This window comes from Lampetra planeri, chromosome 11 (genome assembly GCF_965212315.1).
Source record: "Lampetra planeri chromosome 11, kcLamPlan1.2.h2, whole genome shotgun sequence".
Lineage (NCBI taxonomy): Eukaryota > Metazoa > Chordata > Hyperoartia > Petromyzontiformes > Petromyzontidae > Lampetra > Lampetra planeri.
This window is the reverse complement of record NC_136117.1, coordinates 5,199,427-5,223,575: the sequence shown is the minus strand read 5'-3', so window position 1 is coordinate 5,223,575 and position 24,149 is coordinate 5,199,427. Positions and strand designations below refer to the sequence as shown.

The 24,149-nt window shown below is 43.9% G+C and overlaps 1 protein-coding gene across 2 annotated transcripts in view; it reads left to right on the top strand.

The window, feature by feature from the left end:
• The window catches only part of WASHC4 (WASH complex subunit 4), a 103,982-nt gene that overhangs the window by 56,710 nt on the left and 23,123 nt on the right, over positions 1-24,149 (top strand). For both annotated transcript variants that reach the window (XM_078598670.1, XM_078598669.1), the window contains exons 22-26: positions 1,798-1,952; positions 4,123-4,197; positions 19,207-19,311; positions 20,730-20,864; positions 21,717-21,825. In XM_078598670.1, coding sequence (XP_078454796.1) covers positions 1,798-1,952; positions 4,123-4,197; positions 19,207-19,311; positions 20,730-20,864; positions 21,717-21,825 — 579 coding nt within the window. The remainder of the gene's footprint in view (positions 1-1,797; positions 1,953-4,122; positions 4,198-19,206; positions 19,312-20,729; positions 20,865-21,716; positions 21,826-24,149) is intronic.

Genomic DNA, 24,149 nt, shown 5'->3' with positions numbered 1-24,149 from the left:
GGGCGTAATGTGATCTGAAGGTGTTCTGGTTAACACCCGAGCAGCCGCATTCTGAACACGCTGCAGATTGTTAAGCACATTCTAAACCACACCAGGGAGCAAGACATTGCAATAGTCGATGCGAGATTAAATTAAGGCATGGACCAGCTTCTCTGCATCCAAAGCAGATAGAAGGCATCAGATTTGGGAGATATTCCTCGGATGGAAAAAAATATTTTTTATGTTTTTAATATGAGCCTTTGAAGGACAAGCATGGAATCACAGATAACCCCTAGATTTTTGACTTCCTGTGCCAAACCGATTACCTGGCCATCAATCATGTTGAAGGCTGCTGCTTTTTGAAATTGGTGCGTGGGACCCAAAGAACATCACCTCCCATCTTGACACCATTTAATTGGAGGAAGTTTTATTGCATCCAACTTTTCATGGAAGTCAGCAACGAAGTGAGCATTGGGCAGATTAAGGGAGCTTAGACTCGGTGTGCACGGAAATTTAGTTGTTATCCGCAAAGACAATGACACTTTAAGCCGAGATGTCTGTATGCATGTGTCGATATAGTACAGTATGTGCAACTGTGTTTGTTTAGGTGTCATTGTGTGTTTGTGTATGGTAAATATATTACAGTATTGTAATGCATCTAATGTTTGTATGTGATTATATCTGTCTGTGGGGAGCGGTAGTGCTGTGCGACGAACCTGGCGAACAGAGTTTGATTTCTGCTTGCAACCAATAAGAATGACAATAATCTGAACCAGTCCTGGGCCTCCAGGACTCGGCCTCACATCAGTACCTGGTGTGATGTGTAAACATCACCACTAGGGAGACAAAGGCGGTCGAGCGTGGTGCTGGCCACCCAACCCCTCGTGTGCCGTGCCGATCTTCATAGGTGCTCGCTAACAGCACTTGCCCCAATAGTCTGTTAAGGCTATATGCAGTTTCTTGGTGTTTATTTATGTACGTGTGTGTAGAAAGCATGTGCAAATACGTGTGTATGTCTGTGTGAAGGTGTAAAATTGTGAAAATAAATATAAGCGTGTATATGTCTTTGTGTATGCAGTCCTGGTATTTATGTGTGATGACCGGCCAGGAGAAATAGGTTGAGTTTTTGATAGTCTTTAAAGCAATAAAAAAACTATTAAAAAACGATCACAAAATATTTATTGATATTACCTTTAAAACTTTGATGGAAATTAAAATATGGCTATAAAAGTAATTAAAATATTTTTTTTAAGTCAAAATAAAAGCGAACTAAACTGATAAAATAGCAAAATTTTATTTTTCCAGGTTAAACCTGGCCACAAAAGATCGCTCAATGAAGTGACTTATCATGTGGAAATTCATAGCAGCCAAATACTCTAAACGCATGTTTCAAAATGGAGAGGGAAAAACTGGAGGACCCGGAGAAAAGCCAAACAACACGCAGTATTACCAAAGGCACATTTGGGAGCTATATACTCTTTGCAGAGAAAATAAAAAGCGTGCACCTAATTTACGCAACGACGGGGACAACATGCAAACTCCAGACATACAGGCGTCAGGGTCAGGATTGAACCCACGACCTCCCGTATATATGGCAAGGTAGTTAACATCTCACCACTATGGTACCCAAGGAGCGGTGACGTTTCCCTCATCCCCTGCTGGATCTCTAAGGGCAAACCATATAAATGAATCTTGCAGTTGTGCATCAAACACTTTAACCACTGTGCATCTCACTAATGAATCAAACCTTACGCTTAACAGATATGGAGCTGATACCGAGTTTCACCGTGTCTCACTTTATGTTTTTCCACGCCATAGCGTACGTGACGCACTACCTGGACAAGACATTCTACAACCTCAACACAGTGGCGCTGCATGATTGGGCCACCTATAGCAAGATGCGAAATCTGGCCACGCAGCGCTACGGTCTGGATATGGCTGAACCACACCTCCCCAGCCAGACATTGGAACAGGTATTGCTTATCTTTGTCAAGCCCCAGTGTCTCCCTACTTGAACAAGACTGGAGCTGTGCTTATCTCCATTGGGCACGTTGAGCCAAAAGTGGAAATCCCACATTTTTACAGCTATGCTCATTTTCTACATAAGACATTCAATTGAATGTGTCTTAATGTTAAAATGAGCAATGGAACGGTGCCGATTTTCATCGGTCGCCTGTTTCCATTACAGCGACATTTTTAGCAACTGACCCATAGCAGCCAGCTTCCTGACAGTGGAAATGTTCGCATTCACAGAAGTCCGCAATTATGCCAGCCTTATCACCACATCAAAGATTACTGGTCTTGGTGGAAAGGCAGAATTTGTCGTCGATATTGGTGGCTGTGCCCAAGTCCAGGCTCAATAATAATAATAATTTACATTTTTTGGAGCATTTCATTCGTAGATCCCAATGCGCCATGTATGAAAAGCAGGAAATAAACAGAACCAAGGTAAATCGTCATAACTAGGGGGTAAATGCCAATTTAAAGGTGAAAGTTGAGTTTTCAAAACAGATTTAAATAGCTCTAACGACTCTTGCTGATTAATTACCAAAGGCAAGGCGTTTCATCGTTTGGGAGCTGCACTCTCAAAAGCTAATCACTCCAGGAAATTAGCCTTGACCTCGGAGTACTTAGAAGAAGGTGATCCGAATACCTCGGATACCATGTTGGTTGTATAAACACGGATCGGTTCCTGCAAATATTGTAGGGCTAACCCATTGAGAGCCTTGTAGGTCAGTATTAGGATCTTATCGTCCACTCTATATTTGACTGGTAGCCAGTGCAATGACAAGAGAGCGAGGTGTGATGTGCTCGCAAAACAGTGTGGGCGTAAATAGTCTAGCAGACCAGCGGATTGAGAAACAAACTAAATGAACAGTAACGCTTTGCAGTAATCAAGTCGGATAACACAAAAGCAAGGACCAGTCTCTCTCTAAGTCATGCCCATGATTGACTGCCTATATATAAACTAAATATTCCCACTGTTTTTGTACATTGTCTGGAGAAGCAGATGCATTTGCTTGCAATATAAATCCAATGTGCATTGTATTAGAAAGGCAATGGACTGATGCTAATCTTGTGATTTTGATTCACGGGCATCCCTGTAAATGAGGCAGTTGCCTCAATTGTCTCCATATGGCAAAATGCAGTAGTGATTCATCTGAGTCACATTTATAGGATGGTGGATTTCTCCTGTGAATAAAGTATTTTACTTACAGTTAATTGTGAATGGCTGGTTCATTTTTATTGGTGTATAAGTTATAAGCATCCGTGCTCACTGCTACTTTCAGTGGTATCCCTCTCGCACGCATCTCCGGCTCTGAAGTAGCTACTTGGATAAATAAAGCTCCTCATTATAAATTCTCAAGAAGCACACACGTATTTGAAACTTGGCCATTCAAACATATACCGTCTAATTCAATACGCAGTAAAAGGACTAGACTGGTGACGGATGGGCTATCTTTCTTACGACAATCATGCGATTGTGTTTTCATGAGAGCCGGTAGGCACAGGCTGTCTTTTATACATGATTCTTCCCCTTGCCTAAATTTCCACAATCACTTAACCGCAGCTGCCACGTTAATAGGGCTCAGCGGATTAAAATAAAACCTAACCTGTTTGGTGGTATTGTGCCACTCCAGGAGTTTGCTATCAAGCACTAATTGGGCAGTCCTTTTCATTCATTGTTCAACGTTTCTCGAGCGCACAGTCGGCACACGCTGTTTTCGCTTACAAAGTGTCTAATGCAGGCATTTCGTGCCAGCTCATAGCTGAGCTTTCAATTGCCGCTGCAATTGCACTGCTACAATGCACGCACGTTGTCGGTGGCATATAACCCTTAGACCCAGTGTTCTTTAGATGAATATGTCTGTAAACATAAGTGCAGTATGTCCAAACTGTCAAAAAATGTCACTGAGAATGCCCTTATGGCATTACTGGGTAGCTGCAGAATTGAAATTATTGATCCAGTGGTGATTTCCTGAGTGGCCGGTATGCTACCCACTAGGGTATCAGACCACTACCTGGAAAATAGCAGTGGCAGGTACTGGTAGCAGGGATAAGAAATGAATAGTGTATTTATTGTGTAGTGCAATATTTATGAAAGTGCATGCTATTACATGAATATGTTTGTTTTAATTGCAGGGACTCGATGTTCTGGAGATCATGCGAAACATTCACATCTTTGTGTCCAAGTATCTCTACAACCTCAACAATCAGGTGAAGTGTTTTACATTTCGATTTATTTTTTACACGCGGTGATCAAAATTGTATTAGCGAATATATGTTAAACGGATACGTGCAAACATAAAATAATTTGTCAGCGTAGTAACTTCTGAACATCAATACATATTTTCCGTAATATAATGCATCATTATGACTCGTAATCTTATCCTGTCAGTGTGACATCTTTTTGTGCTGTACATTCAAAGCTTTGATCGCACCCTTTATGGACATTCCGTTGATACTTTAACGTCATAGAGTTGGCTTGGTATATCACACACAAATTGACCATATGTGAGCTACCTACCTGCAAGACAATGAAGCAGTATAGCGAATAGATGTATGGCTGATGTGTGTGTGGGTTTTCTCTGGGCACTCTTGTCTCATGGCCAGCTATTCTCGTGCCTCCTTATTAGGGTTGCGATACATTTTTTGCTCGAGACGTTGACCTATTGTGGACGTGTAAATCAATGCACGCACTGCGTTGGCTGCCCCTCATGCATCATGGGTCGGGTCGCCACTGTAAGGTTACGTCCCAACTTGTTGGTCCAAGTCCTCTGTTCCTCACTACCACTCCCCACATTGACGTACCTAACCCTCATGCTGTCACTGTCATACCACCTGTCATTCACAATACCATCTTCAATCACATTTTACCAATTAACTTTACAAGAACAAATCCCAGCCAGGAAATCACTATTCCCTTAAAACATACTCCTATCCTTGATGACTCTCAGTTAATCTTGGGAATGAATGCTTTTCTCATTAATGACAGATTTTCAGCTAGGCCTGCTATCTCTTTATCAGAAAAAAACAAGGAGCTGAAACCCCAATTTCCCTGCCTGACAGAGACCTGGTTTCATAAATAATCCACTCCAGACATAGTAAACCTCCTTCCCCATGGTTATAAAATACACCAAGTGAATAGACTCTCAAAACGTGGTAGTGGTGTAGCTGTCATCTTTCAGGATCATTAGCACTGCACCTGTAGGTCTGCCATTATTTCAAGTCCTTAGAATATATATGTTCATTGCTGGTTTGAGAACAATTACTCCTTTAAACTGTCCATTGTTTATCATTTCCCCTGGTTCAGATTCTGATTGGGTGGATGACATTTTTGAGCTGAGTATGACCCTGTCACTGGAGTCCCCTTTCTCCCTGATACTGGGGAATTTCAGTGCCTGGGTCGACACTCCCCATGACAAGTTAGCCTGCAAGTTCATAGACATGCTTAGCCTAAACCAGGGGTTGGCAAGCAAAATAACAAGAAGAGACATTTTTCGAATTCATAAAAAAACTCTTTCAAGAGCCGCAATGCACGTAGTGAATACAAGACGGTGGTGCTTATTACATAATGTCACGAAATAGTTTTTAAAGAGCTGCATGCAGCTCCAGAGGCGCAGCTTGCTGACCCCTGGCCTAGACTATATGCAATATGTCAATAGTCCAAGCCATTGAGCTGGACATACACTGGACGTAATTTTTTTTGCACAGATCACATTTTCTATTTTGGGCTTTATTCAGGTCCACTGGTCGGATCATTTTCTGATTAAATTTTAACTTAACATAAAAGCTCGTTTTCATCCTCGTATAAAAAAATAAAACATTCTAATTAGACCTAATAAATTATTAACCACTGATAACCTGACATCATTTTTGCAGGAGGAACTGCGGACTATTAACTCCACAGTTCAGCTTGCCAAGTTAATAAACTTGTGTAACGTTTCACTCACCAACGTTCTTGACTCAATGGCTCCAAAAATAAGGTTTTGTCCTATGTGTTTGCCCCCTCAACCCTCGTTCACACAAAACTTGATTTTTCTCAGAAGGCAATTGCGCTCAGCTGAATGTCGTTGGTGTAAAAGCAGCCTGCTAGCTGACACGTTTTCACTCAAACTGATTAGGAAATAATATCACCAGGAAATCGTTGATGCCAAGTCAACGTATCCTGCAAACAGGATTGAAACAAGAGTCGACCTCAGGATTTATTCAAAGTTGTCAGTGGAAACCTGTCATGCCTTTCAATCATATTTTTTTTTACAAAATTCATAATCTGAGAATATCCATTCCCAATACTGTTGGTTCAGCCCCCTCTAGTCCCCAGCTGAGAGACTCTGTGGCTCACTGTTTACATGAGTTCAGACAAGTCGCTATGTCTGATCTCACAGAAATCTTAACAAAGATGAAGCCAACTTTTTGTGACTGATCCACATCTCTCATTACTGGGCAAACAGAGCCATAACATTATGGGTCCTATCTTGCTAAAAATCGTCAATCATTCAGTCAGGGTGTATTTCCTCATGACTTGAAACTTGCGTCTGTTGAAACATTACTAAAGAAACCAAACCTGGGCCATAATTATTGTAATAACTATCAGACTATATGAATTTAACAATTTTTAAGCAAACTCATAAAAAAACATGCTGCTATGCAGTTACAGAACCATTTGTTATCTGACAGACTTTTTGACACCAACCAGTCTGGATTTCAACCCTTTCATAGCACTGAGACAGCTACCCTTTGTATTGTCGATGAGTTATACCATGTGCTAGATAAAGAGGGATCAACTATGTTAGTCTTGTTAGACTTCTCAGCAGGGTTGGCCACATTAGAACATGCTCTTTTATTGCAAAGGCTAGAACAGAATGTGGGAATCTGTGGGACTGCACTCAATTGGTTAAGGTCATTGTTGATCAAGCACTCCCAAAATATAAATAATCGGCTCTCATTCTCCTTCAGCCCAGCCAATCACGTGTGGAGTCACACAGGGGTTGATATTATCACCCCTACTGTTCGGATAAGCAGAACTTTACTACCCTGTCTGCTTGTCTGTCAGATATCGACAGTTGGTTGTCTAACAACTGACTGAAACTCAATCCGGACAAGTCAGATTTATTGCTGTTTGAACTGGAGTCTAAACTTGTTGACTAGAGGCCCATGGCAGCGTCTTTAACTGTCAGTAGAACCTCACTGCCTCATTGGATGCTATGAACATGTGAACTTGTACCCGCACTGGGTCACACGGGGAGACAATATGGAGACAAAGTGGTGCGCGTATTCTTTCGCGGCAGCATCATAGCAAGCATTACACTTACGATGCATGCAGGGATCTTGCGGTCAACTGCGAATGGTCGAGCCACAGGGGCATGATCGTTGAACTAAACGTAATTATATTTGGCTTGAAGTGAAATCCGTGATGGAGAAAACCCACGATGGTCAAGGTGTTGGTGTATGCAGAAACTATCAATCCACTGCTTACCCATGGGGTCACATCTGGTGTGGCAGCTTGTTAAAATATGGTTGCATTTATGATCATAGCTGACAGCTAATATGCAATTTCCAGTTTATAGCAGTCTAATTTGGCTGTATTTTTTATTATTGGAAATCTATTTGTTTCTGAAAAAGTTCCACTTGGAATAACGGTTTATAATTATCAAGAGCAATTAAATATGTAGCCCCGTATATTTGGAGTTTAGCATTTAATAAATTATGAAAAATGTTTCGATTTAAAGCTTTCGTGACTGCAGGGATTCATCTTCTTGGTTTTTTTTCGGTAAAGTCACGTAGAAGGGAAGTAATAAAATAATAAAAATAAAACATAATAAAATAATTCTCACGACGTTTCGGCTACAACGCAAGCAGCCGTCTTCAGGTGAAGAATGAGACACTGCCAAGCTAGGAGCTTATATATAAGCTGGGTTGGAAGTGGAAGAAGAGCGCCTTAACAAAAGAATGTGCATATCAAGAGGAATTTAGCATATTCATGGGAAATGCGTAGGAGGTGGGCGGGGGGGTTTCAAAGTCATATTATGCCCATGCATTATGCAGGATCAGCAGCACCAAAGGGAGGGGGGCAGGGGGTAGCATTAACAAAGGGAGGGAATGTTAATAGTATGTAGAAGCAATGAAACATGTGAATGGGAGAGCGGTGGCAGGAGACCCGCAGCGGAGCAAATAATGCATTCCCTGTGGAGAACACAAGATACACAGTTAATGCCAGTGAGTGGACTGCGGTCTGAAAGTCACCGTAAACGTGAAAAACAATCAGTTAATATCCTAAATGGTTTATTACGTCCTTCCAATGATTGCTGAGCCAAAATCCATCTTCTCGGTTGAAATTGTCTCTGTGTATGTATATGTGGATCGCCTCATGAACGAATCTCTCATGGTAGCCAGATGGCTTGCAGAGAACCTCTGTCTTGGAGAAGTCAATGTCATGTGAGCCCACTGAATTGTAACAGTGATCTGCCACGGCAGAGGTGTTTGTCCTACCGTGTTTCAGGTCTGCTTTATGTTCACGGATGCGGTCCGAGACATGTCGTTTGGTTTCTCCAATGTAACTGCTACAGAAGCAATGAAACATGTGAATGGGAGAGCGGTGGCAGGTGACTTTACCGAAAAAAAAAAACAAAAGATGAATCCCTGCAGTCACGAAAGCTTTAAATCGAAATTTAACCGCCTCTACGGGGAGGGATTCCACATAACTTTGAGATCCTTCAACAAGCTCCGTGATAAGAAGGCTCAGCTAATCGAGTCTCTCACCTTTCTGAAGAGATGCCGCGACTCTAAGGTAAATCCAATCGCATTTACACTAACCTCTGCTGCTGCAACTTCTTCGAATGCTAAACGAATTCTGTCTAGAACTAACTTAGCTCTTATCTCAGAGAAAATCAGACTTACGCGCACCGATCTTGATCAGTTAGACAAGACACTCTACAAATCACACTTATCTTTGAGTGCAACAATGTCCACATGGGATTGGGAACATGTAGACAAAATGACTACCTCTTCAGCTGCCGCTATGTCGACCAAATGTAAGGACAACTTGATTTCCAAATTCAACCGTCTCTCAAACAAGAGACCGGACCCACACATAGAAAAGCTAGACGCTAACAAAGTCGTAATTAATCGCAGTAACAGTTCTATTTCTGAAGGTCTGAAATCTGTTCTAGCTAAAGGACTAAACTTTGCAGTCACACCTAGACACATACCAGTTAATGATATAATTGCCCGAGTAGATATAGCTCTCAAGGGCCTGAGTCACATCGCTGCAGACGTAGCAAGATCTGAAATCTCTGCAACCCTCAAAAACGCTAAGATGCCTGCTAGCAACATCAGCAAAGATGAGCGTTTTGAATTAGCTCAATTAAAAAAGAGGGATGACATTGTCATCCTCTCAGCCGACAAAGGCAATGCCACTGTCATCATGGACAAAATAGAATACAACAACAATATTCAGGAACTACTCAACGATGGCAGCTATACAAAAATAAAAAGAAACCCCACCAACAGCCTCGTCTCCAAAACCAACAAAATCATTTCTGCTTCAACCGCATTAATTGATCGGACCAAACAGTTCTCGTTGAAACCTTCTGCAGCCAGGCCACCGAGATTGTACGGCTTGCCAAAGATACATAAAGAAGATACACCTCTTCGTCCCATTGTCTCTACTATCAACTCCCCCACCTACAAACTGGCTCGTTTTTTGTCTGAAATCCTACAGCCTTTCACTGGAAAAACCACCTCTGCGGTACTAAACTCTACTGACCTGGTATCGACAATCAAGGGGATTTCCCTGTCCCCAGACGACCTGCTTGTCAGTTTTGATGTGGTTTCCTTGTTCACCAAGGTTCCTGTGCCTGACACCATCGCAATCATTGAAGACTTGGTTAATCAAGGACTGAATACTGGGGTACCCCCCTGGTGAGACACTACTTAACCAATACATACTTCACCTGGAATGGAACTTTCTGCAAGCAAACTGAGGGCACCCCAATGGGCTCCCCCCTATCTCCGGTTGTAGCCAACATTTTCATGGAGAAATTTGAGACTGACGCCATCCAGACTGCCACTCTACACCCGACCTTATGGAAGAGGTACGTAAATGACACTTTTGTCATCTGGCCACATGGCCGGCCTGCTCTAGACCAATTTCTCGACCACATCAATTCCATACACCCAGCCATCAGATTCACCATGGAAGTCGAAAAAGATGGCAAGCTACCCTTTTTGGATGTCCTAATTAAAAGGAGACCTGATGGTTCAATGAGCCATTCTGTCTACAGGAAAGCCACCCATACGGATGCCTACCTAAAACCAGATTCTCACCACCATCCATCCCAGAAGAACTCCCTCATCAAGACTCTATACCATAGAGCCCAATGCATCTCCGACCAGGAACACATTGCCAGTGAACTCAAACACGTACGCCAAGCTCTTAAGGCTAATGGTTACTCCGACTACACAATCCGTAAAGCCATCACTCCAACCATCAAGAAGGATCCTGTTGAGGAGCCTTTCAAAACCATCACCTTACCCTACATTGCTGGGGTCACAAAAAAGATCTCCAAAATCCTGATTAAACACAAGATTCAGGTCCGATTCAACACAGTACATAAAATCCGTGATCTGGTCCCGTCTGTAAAAGACGTTGTTCCAGACATACAGTACCCTGGCGTCTACAAACTAAGTTGCCTCTGTGGTAGCAGTTACATTGGAGAAACCAAACGACATATCTCGGACCGCATCCGTGAACATAAAGCAGACCTGAAACACGGTAGGACAAACACCTCAGCCGTGGCAGATCACTGTTACAATTCAGTGGGCTCACATGACATTAACTTCTCCAAGACAGAGGTTCTCTGCAAGCCATCTGGCTACCATGAGAGATTCGTTCATGAGGCGATCCACATATACAAACACAGAGACAATTTCAACCGAGAAGATGGATTCTGGCTCAGCAATCATTGGAAGGACGTAATAAACCATTTCGGATCTTAACTGATTGTTGTTCACGTTTACGGTGACTTTCAGACCGCAGTCCACTCACTGGCATTAACTGTGTATCTTGTGTTCTCCACAGGGAAGGCATTATTTGCTCCGCTGCGGGTCTCCTGCCACCGCTCTCCCATTCACATGTTTCATTGCTTCTACATACTATTAACATTCCCTCCCTTTGTTAATGCTACCCCCTGCCCCCCTCCCTTTGGTGCTGCTGATCCTGCATACTGCATGGGCATAATATGACTTTGAACCCCCCCCGCTCACCTCCTACGCATTTCCCATGAATATGCTAAATTCCTCTTGATATGCACATTCTTTTGTTAAGGCGCTCTTCTTCCACCTCCAACCCAGCTTATATATAAGCTCCTAGCTTGGCAGTGTCTCATTCTTCACCTGAAGACGGCTGCTTGCGTTGTAGCCGAAACGTCGTGAGAATTATTTTATTATGTTTTATTTTTATTATTTTATTACTTCCCTTCTACGTGACTTTACCGAAAAAAAAAAACCAAGAATATGAAAAATGTTTCACTTAAACCAATGTTTTGTTACATTTGTAATGGGTACAGTTGAGGCGCACACGTGAAACTTGGAGGCAACACGTTTTATTAACTAACGCAACAGGTAACTCTAAACTTCAACAGGATAACGACATAGGGTGGTGATCACCGCTCCTAACTAACTATATACACTTGGAAGGATGACTATTTACATATTGGATGGGACAACTATTAAATCGGACCAGGACAGCCAACACGCTGCCTGGTCCACGTGCACGAAGACCGGAAACCAAAGACCCACGAAGACGGAGGATTTATTCCCAGGGATGAACAACCCCGATCCCCACCGGGACTCGGCTTTTATCCGCTGCGGCGTGGCCAGGCCCCGCCCTTGGCCACGCCCCTTTTCCAGATCTTTCTCGACGACTCAGGACCCACATCACGTGTTCCTCTCACCTCCTCCCTGGTCCTCGTTACCACCTCATCAGGTCACGTGCCCTCTCGGGTTCACCCAGACTGTCATCACCTCACCCGACCTGTTCCCTTTTATTCTCATGTAATGAGTGGCTCCGACACGGTAAGAACTTCAAGTTATTTATTAAGAAATCTTTCGGTACAGTTTCGGTTTCCTCTCTCTCTGCGGATGTTGAACCACTCGGGTGGCTGCGCTGCCCCGCGCCACGTGGCGCTCGCCCGCTCACCAACACGCCGCTGGCTGACGGCGCGCTAGGGAGCGGCTGGAGGTCGAGCCGCCACGTGGCTGATGGAGATGGCGGGGCAGCAGCGACGGGGAGCTCCACTTGATCTTCACACACCGACCCCGCACGTTGCTGCGCCCCCGGCTGATATTCGCTCCTCGGCGACTAAGCCCCACCTCTGGCCACGCCCCTCCTGGAACCTTCGGGAACGTTCCGGAGGCTTCCCTGGTGGATCCGCCCCATCACCTTTACCCCAGATACAATCCCTACTAAAGATAAACCGTAACTGTATAAACAATGTACGCCCCACAATAATACAGGAGATGGTTGCTCTTATTACACTCACTCAGGTGCCAGGAAGAGAGGCTCCGCCCATACAGTACCACTCACTCGGTACTGTTGCTACACTATAAAAGTAGTCCCCGACTTACGATGGAGATGCGTTACGACAACCCCATCGTAAGTCGAAAATATCGTAATTCGAAAATGGCCTAGCCTACCCAGGAGTCTTAAAGAATGGTGATAATTTAGCAAAACAGAGCAATTTACCGTATCGTACTGTATGCGTACAGTATATCCCGGCAGCGTCCCAACGTACAGTATCGTACCTCGTACGCTGCTGCGTTTGCCTGCCGTGCGAAATGTTAAATATTTTACAATTTTTGTTATATCGCTATCGCCATCGTAAGATCGAAATATCGTAAGTCGGACCATCAAGTTTGTTGCATGTCGGGAAGTATGCTAAACATTCTGAACAGACACACATTCACAAATTTCCCTTTTATATATGTAGTGGTGGTGTTGACGTGCGCCGACTGTGACAGTGATGGATCACGGGGCGGCGCGGGGTGCGGGGTTGGGCACGCGTTGTGGGCGTGGTGTGGACGCGCGCGCCGGGAGTGACAGATGACGGGGCGGCGCGGCGTGGGTGGTGAGGCACGATGAGATGTGGGAAAACAGGATCGTAGCCAGCGCCCAGCGATTGGTCGAATAAGTGGGTGCTCGCAGCGACGTCCGCAGGTGGGGTATAAATGGGGACGCGCGAGAGCACTCGGGGAGAGTTACCCAGTTGAAGACCCGAAGACGGAGCTGAAGACCTAGTGCCCCGAGACCCCTAGTCCCGCCGTCCTTGTGGGGACCGGGGCCCTGTGTGGCTCGGAGGCGAGGCTGTGGGACCCGGGGTCCGACGCCCCCGTGGGTCGGGCTGGGGACCCACAGTCGAGACGGATACCCCGGGCAGGGAGTGTCCCGAGTAGCTCAGTGGCGTTAGTCGCCGAGTAGCTAAGTGGATGTTGGTCATCCGAGTAGCTCAGTGGCGTTAGTCGCCGAGTAGCTAAGTGGGTGTTTGTCACCCGAGATACTAAGTGGATGTTGGTCATCCGAGTAGCTCAGTGGGCGTTAGTCGCCAAGTAGCTAAGTGGGTGTTTGTCACCCGAGATACTAAGTGGGTGTTTGTCACCCGAGATACTAAGTGGGTGTTTGTCACCCGAGATACAAAGTAGGTGTTAGTCACCTGTGAACGAGTTTGATAAAATAAAGAGTGTGTTACCCGTGAAGTCGTCTCCCGCCGAGTTACTACATTACATATACATAGATGATAAAACTGTTCACACAATGCAATACAATTTAGATGTATAGAGTACCAAAATGTGAGCGTCCAAAACGTATTTGGTCACAAGCAGAACAAATATCCAACACATAAATCATATTTCCATTTTTGCCCATCCTTTCCAAATAGAAATATCATTTGGATTTATCACAATGTGCACTTTCAATTATTCTTTGGTTCTTTTGGTAAGAACCAAAGAATCATTCCTGCAGTCACGAAAGCTCCAAATCAAGTGTGCACTTTCAATATTTGTCATATTGTACCACTATTTAACACCGGTTCTCTTTAACTTAACATATGTGTCAGAAATGTTATACTTTAAGAATACGAGACGTTACTGCTGCACCATATTGGACATAGAATATGAGAAATGAAAAAACATGGTTTGGTTCAGTGACTCATCCGAGATATCACTCCACTTTAGTGGTTGCTGCCTGGCAACGTATGTGGTGTCCTGACTTTAAATTTTGAATTTATTCCAGAAAGCCGAAGTCTACAGACTCCAGCAGCAGGGGAGTCTTATATTGCCTTGCATTGGCCATTTCATTTTAAAGGAATGTTTTACAAGTGGGAGGAAACCAGAGTACCTGCGAAAAACTCACGCACATTAATAGACAGACCTCTCACAAACCCTAGGAGCTTTATTTTCCACTTGACCATGATGCAGGCCTGTTGATTTGTGAGTATTCCAACACATTACAATATCTGTCTCTCTCTCTCTTTTGTATGGCAGGGGGAAAAGGTACATTTTTTAAACATTTTATAGTTGAATGGTAAGTTATTTCAACCAATCCAAGGAGGCAGTCAACACTATATGAATTGAAGTGCCACTGCCAGCATGTGTATGGATAGTGCATTAGCCGGTGATGTGGTTTGATGGTTTGGATTCACCACAATCCCAGTTTATTGATTTTTTTACATTCCGTTTGTGGAAGGTATACGCGCATTTCCCACGTTGCGTTCGAGTGTGGTTGATTTTAAATCTAGATTGAAAACTATCTTTTAGAACTACTTTTTACGTTTAGCTTTATGTTTTTCGCCCGCACCTCTGATTCACACGGTTGGATAGTTACGGTCCGAAAGAAGTTCAACATACATGATTGTCGTAGGACGGAGAAGCCTGGTCCTTCCACAGTCGGGTACTCGATGACCTTTTTGATTGCCACATCCAAAGTCATACCCCACGATTTCGTTCAACTTTTGCACGTGCCCGCAAATTTCTGTATATTGATCCCTCGTGGTTTTGTTTTCTTTCGGGCTTGTCCGATGTGGTGGCGATAGATGAGCATCTGGTCGAGAGTAACTCATAAGTAGCGGGGGTGGTGATCGTGTGTTAGCAGTGTTCCACAGAAGTTGACATTGAATATTTTCGTATATATATATTGGTCGTTGTTCAGGTAGAAAACGGATAGGATGCTCTTGGAAGCATTGGGCTTAAGCCTCCAATTCTTAAAGTCTCCTTATAAGGTCTTTTTATCTTTTTCGATGATCTTTCCCATGTCCTGTTTTGTCTGGGCTTGGGTTTTCAGCGAGATGTCATCTCCGTATGTGAACTTGCGGGAGGATGTTGCCCGATTGTTGCTGGTGTAGAGTTTAAATCGCGCTGGGGCAAGAATGGATCCCGCCAGGAGTCAATTGTTAAACCTTCATGGGCTTCTGGCAGCTTCACCAAGGTGGACGGTGAACCATCAGCAGCTCAGAATTGCTGTGATGAGTCTGTCGGGCAACAAGGCACGGCTGTCGGAATATTTAGCAGGAGACCCTTCCGCCATACGGTATCGTATCCCGAGAGGAGGTCGATGACCGCCGTTGCTGTTTTGAGCGGACGTTTGAAGCCTGCCTCCGTATGACTTGTTAAATCAAAGCACTTTATCACAGAAGTTTGGGCCCATTTTGTACCCGGCTAGTTCCCTGGGGACTACATCCTTGAGCATAGGCTTCCACCTTTGAAGCAGGAGTCGCTCCCTTAGCTCGTAGAATGACGCTGGGGAGGGAAATTGGGCGGTATATGTTAGCATCAGATGCGTTCTTACCAAGTTTAAAAATGGCTACAATCTTCGCTGCTTTCCACCCCTTTGGTACGACAACTAAGCAGGGGATTTCGTTGAAGAAAGTGGCCAGCCATTTTCTCGCTTGTAGTCCCTGTGGCTTTGCCGTATTTCATCTGAGCAATACCAGAATCTACTCCCCCCCCCCCCCCCCCCCCTATTGAGAAAGGACCGGAGAATGCAGAGTTTTGTTGCCAGCGGTCGAGAGTGCGGTTGAGGTTTTTTTTTGTAATATTTTAAGTGTTGTGTTTTTTGTCGATTGGCGCTCGTGAATTTCTGATTAGCTGTCCAGCAATGTCATCAGGGCTGACTCGGGAAAGTTTGTAATCTGGAGTCGCTGCTGTACATGGCACGTTCTTGTAAAGTTAAGCGCCTCTGCTGTTTTGTGCCACCTGTCTGTTCACCAAGCTCAGTGACTCGAGCAGGGCTTTTGCGGTGTCCTTTTTTCTGATTGATATTGAATTGTTGTATGTGAACATATCCTTGGTCTTAGCCACAGTTGACTCAATCTTAATGATGGCCTGTTTACGATGTGTAAACATCAGTGCTAGGAAACAAAGATGACCAAGCATGAGTGATGCCCGTTAGATTTGCACATTGTTTTAATTTCTAGCCAAAATAGGTGTGTAGTGAGTCCAACTGAGTCGCAGCCGTTGTTCTTTAGAGGCAACACATTTATTTGTAACATCAACATGTAACAAAAAGGGGTAACTGCCCCTACACTAGATACAGCCTAGGGTGGTGGCCACCCAGCTAACTACCCTATACGGAGGAGATACGAAGGGTCTGACCCTCACTCGGGTCCCGGCCACTTGTTGATGCCTGTAGAGCGTCCAGCTTGTAGGTGTAGAGCTTCCAGCTTGTAGAATGCAGCGACCCTGGTCCCTCTCAGGGACCCACCTTATATCCCCCTTGGTCGGGGCTGCTCCGCCCTTGGTCCCGCCCGCCTTCTCGAGCGTTCTAGCTGTCTCTCGATCCCTCTCGAGAGCTCTCCCCGGTCAACCCGAGTGCCATGGCCTGGGGCAACCCTGCCCCTGGGCTGACACATTCCCTCTTGTGGGAACCCGCATGACACGCTATGCGTGGTGCCCGAGCTATCCCAGTGCACGCCAAGCCCCGCTAGGGCTCGTACTACACCCGCCTACGGGTTGTACGCGATGGCAATGCATCGCGTGCCGTGGCCCTCTCAGGCCGGCACCATACAGTGACATGCCCGATGTCACTATAGGTGCTCACCAACTGTGTTTCTCCCTATCAATGAGGCTAAATGCAGGGATTCTTTTTAATTTCCCGTGTGTAATTTTTATATAATGGAAAAAAAAATCTAAATCCGATGCATAAGTTGAGTCCTACAAAACATTCCACATAGTTTACCAGTCGCTGTTTTAATTGGAGTTTCAAAAGGATTCTGAAATTCTGAGGGTTTGTTATTAATTTTACAGAGTGACCAAGAGGTCGCTGCAATTGCTCACTGTTCATAATCCAGGCTAAGAATCTCTTGAGTCACCTCCTGAGGCTTAATGAGAATGTCACTACGTTTTACTCTTTGGTTCTTTCGGTAAAGTCACGTAGGTATAAATTACAATTAATTAAATCATGACGTTTCGGGCGCAACACAAGCATCCGTCATCAGGTGGGACAACCACAGCAAGAAACAATTGCTGAAGTTCGCTTTGCCATATAAAACTGGCATGCCAGCTTGGTTGATGTTATATCTTAAGGAAAATTATCATAATGGTGTCGGATTGACATCTGTGTAGCTATAGAGTACCTTTCCGTCACAGACAATAGAATGCCATTGATTAGGAACTAGGAGCTTGGCTTTGACTCGAGCAGGTGATGTTCTCTACCAGATTGTATCCATTTGATTTGTGGAGCAAAGCCTTTTCCAGAAATACCAATAGCATAAGTGAGGCCATGCAAGTGGTGCACATACAACAGTTGAGTTTGTTTTATTGCAGTGCAGGAGGCTTATGCTTATTCCATTGATGCTTCACGTATATTATTCTTGTTTTGTATTGCATCATAAATTTGTTTTTGTATTGTAACGTTGTGCCCGGCTGTACAGTACTGCAAATGAGGTGATGATGAAATGTGACACTGATAAAAAAGCATGGTACACTATTGTACGGAGCCATGAGTTTAGTTAAGCATATTTGACCCTGGGAGTAGGTCCTTACTGTCGGCATAGATGGAAATATTTTGCTTTTGGTGTCACTTTTAACCCCGTTTATTTGAATGCACGTGGCTGCTTTTATTCTCAAACATACAGAGAAGAATACTCTGAAGATAACTGCAACTGCTGATAGCTTTCAAGTTTCAGAGACATTTCATGCATTCATTGTGTTTTTTTTATTATCTTGTTTAAAGAACGGGGCTTTCATTGTGTGTTGTCTTTGTTTCTGATGTGGCTTTTTTTATAGACTATCTTTGTATGTGTGCATGTGTGTATGAGGAGCAGTAGCCAGCATTCTGCATTAAGATCCAAGCAACCTGAGTTTGATTCCTGGCCATGTAATAATATTTGAGTGTTAAGACTTTTTAAAAGGGTCCTTCATTTGGTTGTTTGGTAACCTCCATTTAAGGAGTGTTTGGCATGTGAGTAGAAACAGGAACTCGACTTACGTGATGGAATATAAACACTGAAACGCTTCGCATAGACACATTCAGTCCACACGGACTCAAATCAGTGAGTGGAACAAATCTATCGTGATGTCTGCCATTTTTGTACTGGCACCTCGCAGCCCTCAGCAATACGCCTACAACACCTATACACTTGTAATCAACCAACCAAGCACAAATCAGGCTTAGCTTCATTAGCTAGCATGGTCCAATGAGATTTGGGGCATACAGCATAATTTTATACGTACGTGTACATACATCGACCTACGTGTACGTCGTCGGAACAGAGCCGGAATAAATACTAGAATAAAATAACTTTATCGGTACCGAGGCTCCTACAAGGCCATGCGGTAGGGCATGTTGCACAGTTTGATGTAAGCTTATCATAGAGTGCGGTCGTGTCGATAGAGTTCTCTGCGGTGAGTACAATGTCTTGAAATGCTGCAGCGCTACCCCTCTCTTTTTAAAATTTACATAAAACCGCTTGCGTATTCCGAGATTCAGGGGTGAACAGGACCCACCCTGCAACTTGCAGTCTCGGAAGGGGAAAGGGTCAATATCTGACCTATTCTGCACCTCCTTTATTGAGGACCATGTGAATTTAGTACCATGCGAAGTGTATGAACATCACCGCCTGGGAGACAGAGAGAAGTGGTGCTAGCCACATAATTCCACAGTGTTGCTTTGCTTGTCTTAATAGGTGCTTGCAAACGGCTCATTGTCTGTGCATTTTGTGTATTTTTTTGCAGATATTCATTGAGCGATCCAGCAACAACAAGCATCTGAATACAATCAACATCCGGCACATTGCCAACTCCATCCGAACCCACGGCACGGGCATCATGAATACTACGGTGTGGGGCAATCATTCACACTCTCCCTCTTTGTTAAATGAAAACTAAAGAGAAAACACATTGCTCTTATGGATACGCATGGGCTACCTGACACACGTTTGATCTTTAGCATTGCGTAAAAAAGACTTGAAGTGACGTTAGGACCACAAGTGCTGTATCCCTGTGTCATGGCACACTGTAATGTAACTTTGCATTTTTTTTCCCATTATTGATTCGTAAAATGCATGTCAGATTGGTCACATAACCCATGTGCCAGTTCACACAACCTATGTGGTGTGTATACAGGGCACACACTGTGTTTGGTAGCATCTGCCTTTAAAATGCTTTTTCATAAAATTGCATTGGGTGTGTGGCGTGACAACTTCCCCAAAATGCAACACTTCTCCCAGTCATTCTCTTCACAAACGTAATTTTTTCCACCAATACACACGTATAGTCAGTTTTTACTTGTGTGCCACTGTTAGCCTCTTCCGGCTGTGGTTATCCCGATGCTGATTACTTTACCAATGCGATTCTCGCTATATGTCTGCATGCTACTTTGTGGTTTCTTTTAAATTAGGTATGATCCAGTGATACGTCAATTGCACTTTTGTGATCATCACTTCGCTTTGTTGGTGGAAATATATCCCGTGTTTTCTATGGTGTGGGCCTCTTCCTCAATAGGACAATGATTGGTCTCCTTCTACAAATTGGTACTAACTTTATCGATCCTGTAGAGATGATGGGCTGAGTTAAACTCCCAAACTGTGATTTTAACTCTCACAACCTTCTGATTGTGACTCAAGGATTCTTACCAAAATAAATTTATACACACATACGCAAATATTTTCCGTATTTTATTCAGAGGATTGGTCCCACTTATTTAATAATGTTCACAATTGCACAATCTGCGCCAATAACCTTTAGTCATACTGTGAAGGGCAGCGTATACATCAAGCATAATTTATTCCACTTCCTGCTCTTCATCTGAGAAACAATTTTTTCGTATTGCCTGAAACAACAAAGAAGGCATTTGGAGGAAGAGGAGAGTTACAAAAGAGATAGAGATGCATAATAAGATATTGAAGACATATATATAACTCTGTAAATTGATTCACAATGATTGAAGATGTCATACCAATGAATTGAGTGTATATCAGTAAAAATAAGGTTGATGATTGAGAGTTCACAGATGGTAGATCCTCTTAAAAGACACATAACAGAGATATAATCTTAAAATGAATGGAAGAATCCTATGCAGATCTTAGCAACAAATATTTCTGTCTCTGAAATAAAAACCCTTTCTCAAATCGCACATATGTCAAATTAGTAAAACAATTTGATTCCAGAAAAATGCAGTGATTTCATGTTTGCAGTGTTTGATCTCGCTCTGCAATCGCCTTCTTTCGCCGAAGCTGTGTTCCGGTGTCGCTCTGCAGGTGAACTTCACGTACCAGTTCTTGAGGAAGAAGTTCTTCATCTTCAGCCAGTTCATGTACGACGAGCACATCAAGTCGCGGCTTATCAAGGACATTCGCTTCTTTAAGGAGACAAAGGACCAGAGCAACCCAAAGGTGACCTCAGCATAATTGTCGCTGCTTGTAACAATCTCAGCCCAATCATAGATGACTGCACAAAATATGCCGTTGCATTTGGTTTTACACTTGGTTTGGCTAAATTCTGCCTCTTAGAATAACAAGAAATATCTAGTTTTACTGCCATGTGACAAAACAGTCCTTTTGGATAGTTTTTGGGAAGGTGTGTCCCCTATTGTGTCAAGGGTTAAGAGCACTTTAAGGATTTTTGTGAGAATTCCTGTGACAAAATATTTTTATTGTGAAATTCCCAACATAGGAATGTAGAATTTCTACCATAGGATTCAGTGCCATTTGCAAATGGCGTGGCAGACTTTACGCACAAGTTGAAAACCTCCATATTGCCAATTTCAGCAGACGTATGATTAGCTATTCACATCGTGGAAAATAGTCTAGCATAAACTCTTTTTAAAACATAAATATAGTGTCTATGCATCATGGATATTGATTCACGCATATCTGCGTGCAAATAAATAAATAAAACAGTGTAAACAATTAATCACGCCTGCACTAACATTCACAGCATTTCTAGGCTTTTAAGAAAATACCTGGACAAGTGCTATGGAAAAATGATTGTTTTGTGGTCATAATACAAATTATCTATGAGGTGTTGATTAATGTAATTTGGAAATACTATCAAATTTGCATATGCTGTATGACAATTGCATCAAAGTGAATATCGTATTTGATAGTTTAGTCAAATATACAATAACACATTTTAAATCACAAAATTAGTTGATTAGGATAAATTAGTATCAATGTTCACACCCTTCCAGCTTGTGTGATGGTCATGGTTATATGATTTACAATTCTGCTTGCTGGTGTTGGCAGTACCCGTTTGAACGTGCAGACAAGTTCAACCGCGGCATTCGCAAGCTGGGAGTGAGCTCGGATGGACAGAGCTACCTGGACCAGTTCCGGCAGCTCATCAGTCAGATCGGTAAGGTTGTGTTCTTTGTACGTCTGTGGTGTTACCTCGAATAGGCACAATGACGTATTTGTCTGACCTTTTTCGCCTCTTGCTGGAGGGAGGAAAAGTTGATTTTTTTATTAAAATAATACACTGAAAATTAGGTTTTGTACCCTGGTGAAAACGTGTTTCTCTTGTCCCATACTGCTGGCCACACCGGTCTAGTGTTATCAAAACATTCAGAAATTTCTCTCAGACCATGGAACGCGTTGCGGATGAGGTTTTTAAAAGCAGGCACTAAGTGCCCTTCACAACCATATTCGTGCTTCCCCATCGCCTAACTCTTTACGGACTGCTTCTTGATGATATGTACGTATGTACAGTATGTACTCAGATGCATTGCGGCTCTTGAAATACTGAATTTTGTACCGAATTGGAAAGAAATGGCTCTTCTTGTTATTTTGGTTGCCGACCCCTGGCCTAACCCATTAGCCTCACTATTGGTAGCAAAGCACACTCCCAGTAGGTGGACACACAAAGCTTGAAATACTCTCTTTCCACGGACACAAACAATAGGCAGAGTTTGACTTCTATATTTGGGGGGGGGCAGGGGTTCGTTTTGTCTCACATTAGGAACCGCCGGTGCATATAAATTAATGTCTTTTTAATCTTAATTGTGGACTCCTGAAAATAGATTAATAATGGTGGCAAGTTTGGGGGGGAGGGGTAGCTGTGGGGGTGTGCCCCCGCCCCAAACGTCATCCATGGACACAACTTAGGCCATGTAGAGAAGAGGGGGAGAAGTGAGAAGTCTGACACTGAACAGAGCACAAGGAGTGGACACTCATATTGAAAGTGTAAGTATATTGAAAGGAGGCTATGGACACAGGCAGAACTAATATATGCCATTTACCTCTTCATCGAAAGATGAACCCTGGCAGACTCACCCAATGATCGCGAGAAGTAGCCGTTTGTGGGGACGCATGGGTGGGGAACTGGTGGCCAGCAGTATGTATGAGCGAAATGAGTTTTTCCAAGGTACCATGCCTCTTTTTTTCATTATCGTATACAGCCGGCCACCGGTCCAATGTTATTTGTAACATTCAGCAACCATAGCAGAGCTGGTACCTGGAGGAGGGAGAGGCTACTCATTAGATGGCAGCAGTCAACACCGCTCTTCCGAAGAAGGCGTCTTGCGAAGCCAAGGTGTCCAGTCTGTCATACTGGACAACCGTGTGTTTAAATTTAGATTTAAAGCTTTCGTGACTGCAGGGATTCATATTCTTGGTTCTTTCGGTAAAGTCACGTAGAAGGGAAATATATATTTATTATTTTATTATTTCCCTTCTACGTGACTTTACCGAAAGAATCAAGAATATCAACCGTGTGTTTGGCGACCTCCAAGTAGCCGCCTTGCAAATGACATCCACTGACACGACATGTTGGATGCCCTGGCCCATGAAATCGCCACTAGCCTAGTGGAATGGGCCATCAACCCCACTGGGGGATCCTTCTCAGCTGGCGAGCAGAGCAGTTCCTAATGCACTCCTTTGGCCACACGGAATTACAGGAGAAACAGCTACTGCGATTTCCGCCAGCCCGCTGTCCTCTGGAGATAGAATTTGAATGTTCTCACCGCATCTAAGGTGTGGAGCGCTCTTTTGTCCAAAGTGAACAGCGCAGGACACATTGTAAAATGCAGCTTCTGCTGCAAATGAAAGGTCGAGGCTACCTTAGGCAAAAACTGAGGAGAAATCGTCAACGCAACCTTGTCCAACTGGAAGTGCACGAAGCGGTATGGGCCGACAATGCCTGCAGTTCTGCCGCCCTTTTGGCCATTCACGATGGCCACCAAAAAGATGTTTTTTAACCCTTTCCCATTCCGATGACGTACTTCATTGAAATGGAATCGTAAGTAAAAGGCCACGTTAGAGGGTGTGTGGCACAGTTTGGCACCAGCTATCATAGGGTGCGGTCATGTCGCTACAATTCTCTGCGGTGAGTACAATGTCTTTAAAAACAGCGGCACTATGCCTCTCTAAAATTAACGCTAACCACTTACACATTCCGAGATTCAGCAGTGAATGGGACACACCCTGCAACTTACAGACGTCTCAGAATGGGAAAGGGTTAAGGTCACTAACCACTCTGAAACCGTAGCCATCGGTTCAAACGGGGGAGGGAGGGGGCACATGAGAGTATCCAGCTTAAACCCCAAGGGGCCACCGACGCTGGCCGCCTAGTAGGGCTCCCCAGAGCCGAGGCTCTCAGGAGCCGAGACAGCACTGATGAAGAACCCACCGGGACTCCGAGCACACGGTCGTGAAAGTCAGAAATAGCCAAAAGGCGAACCT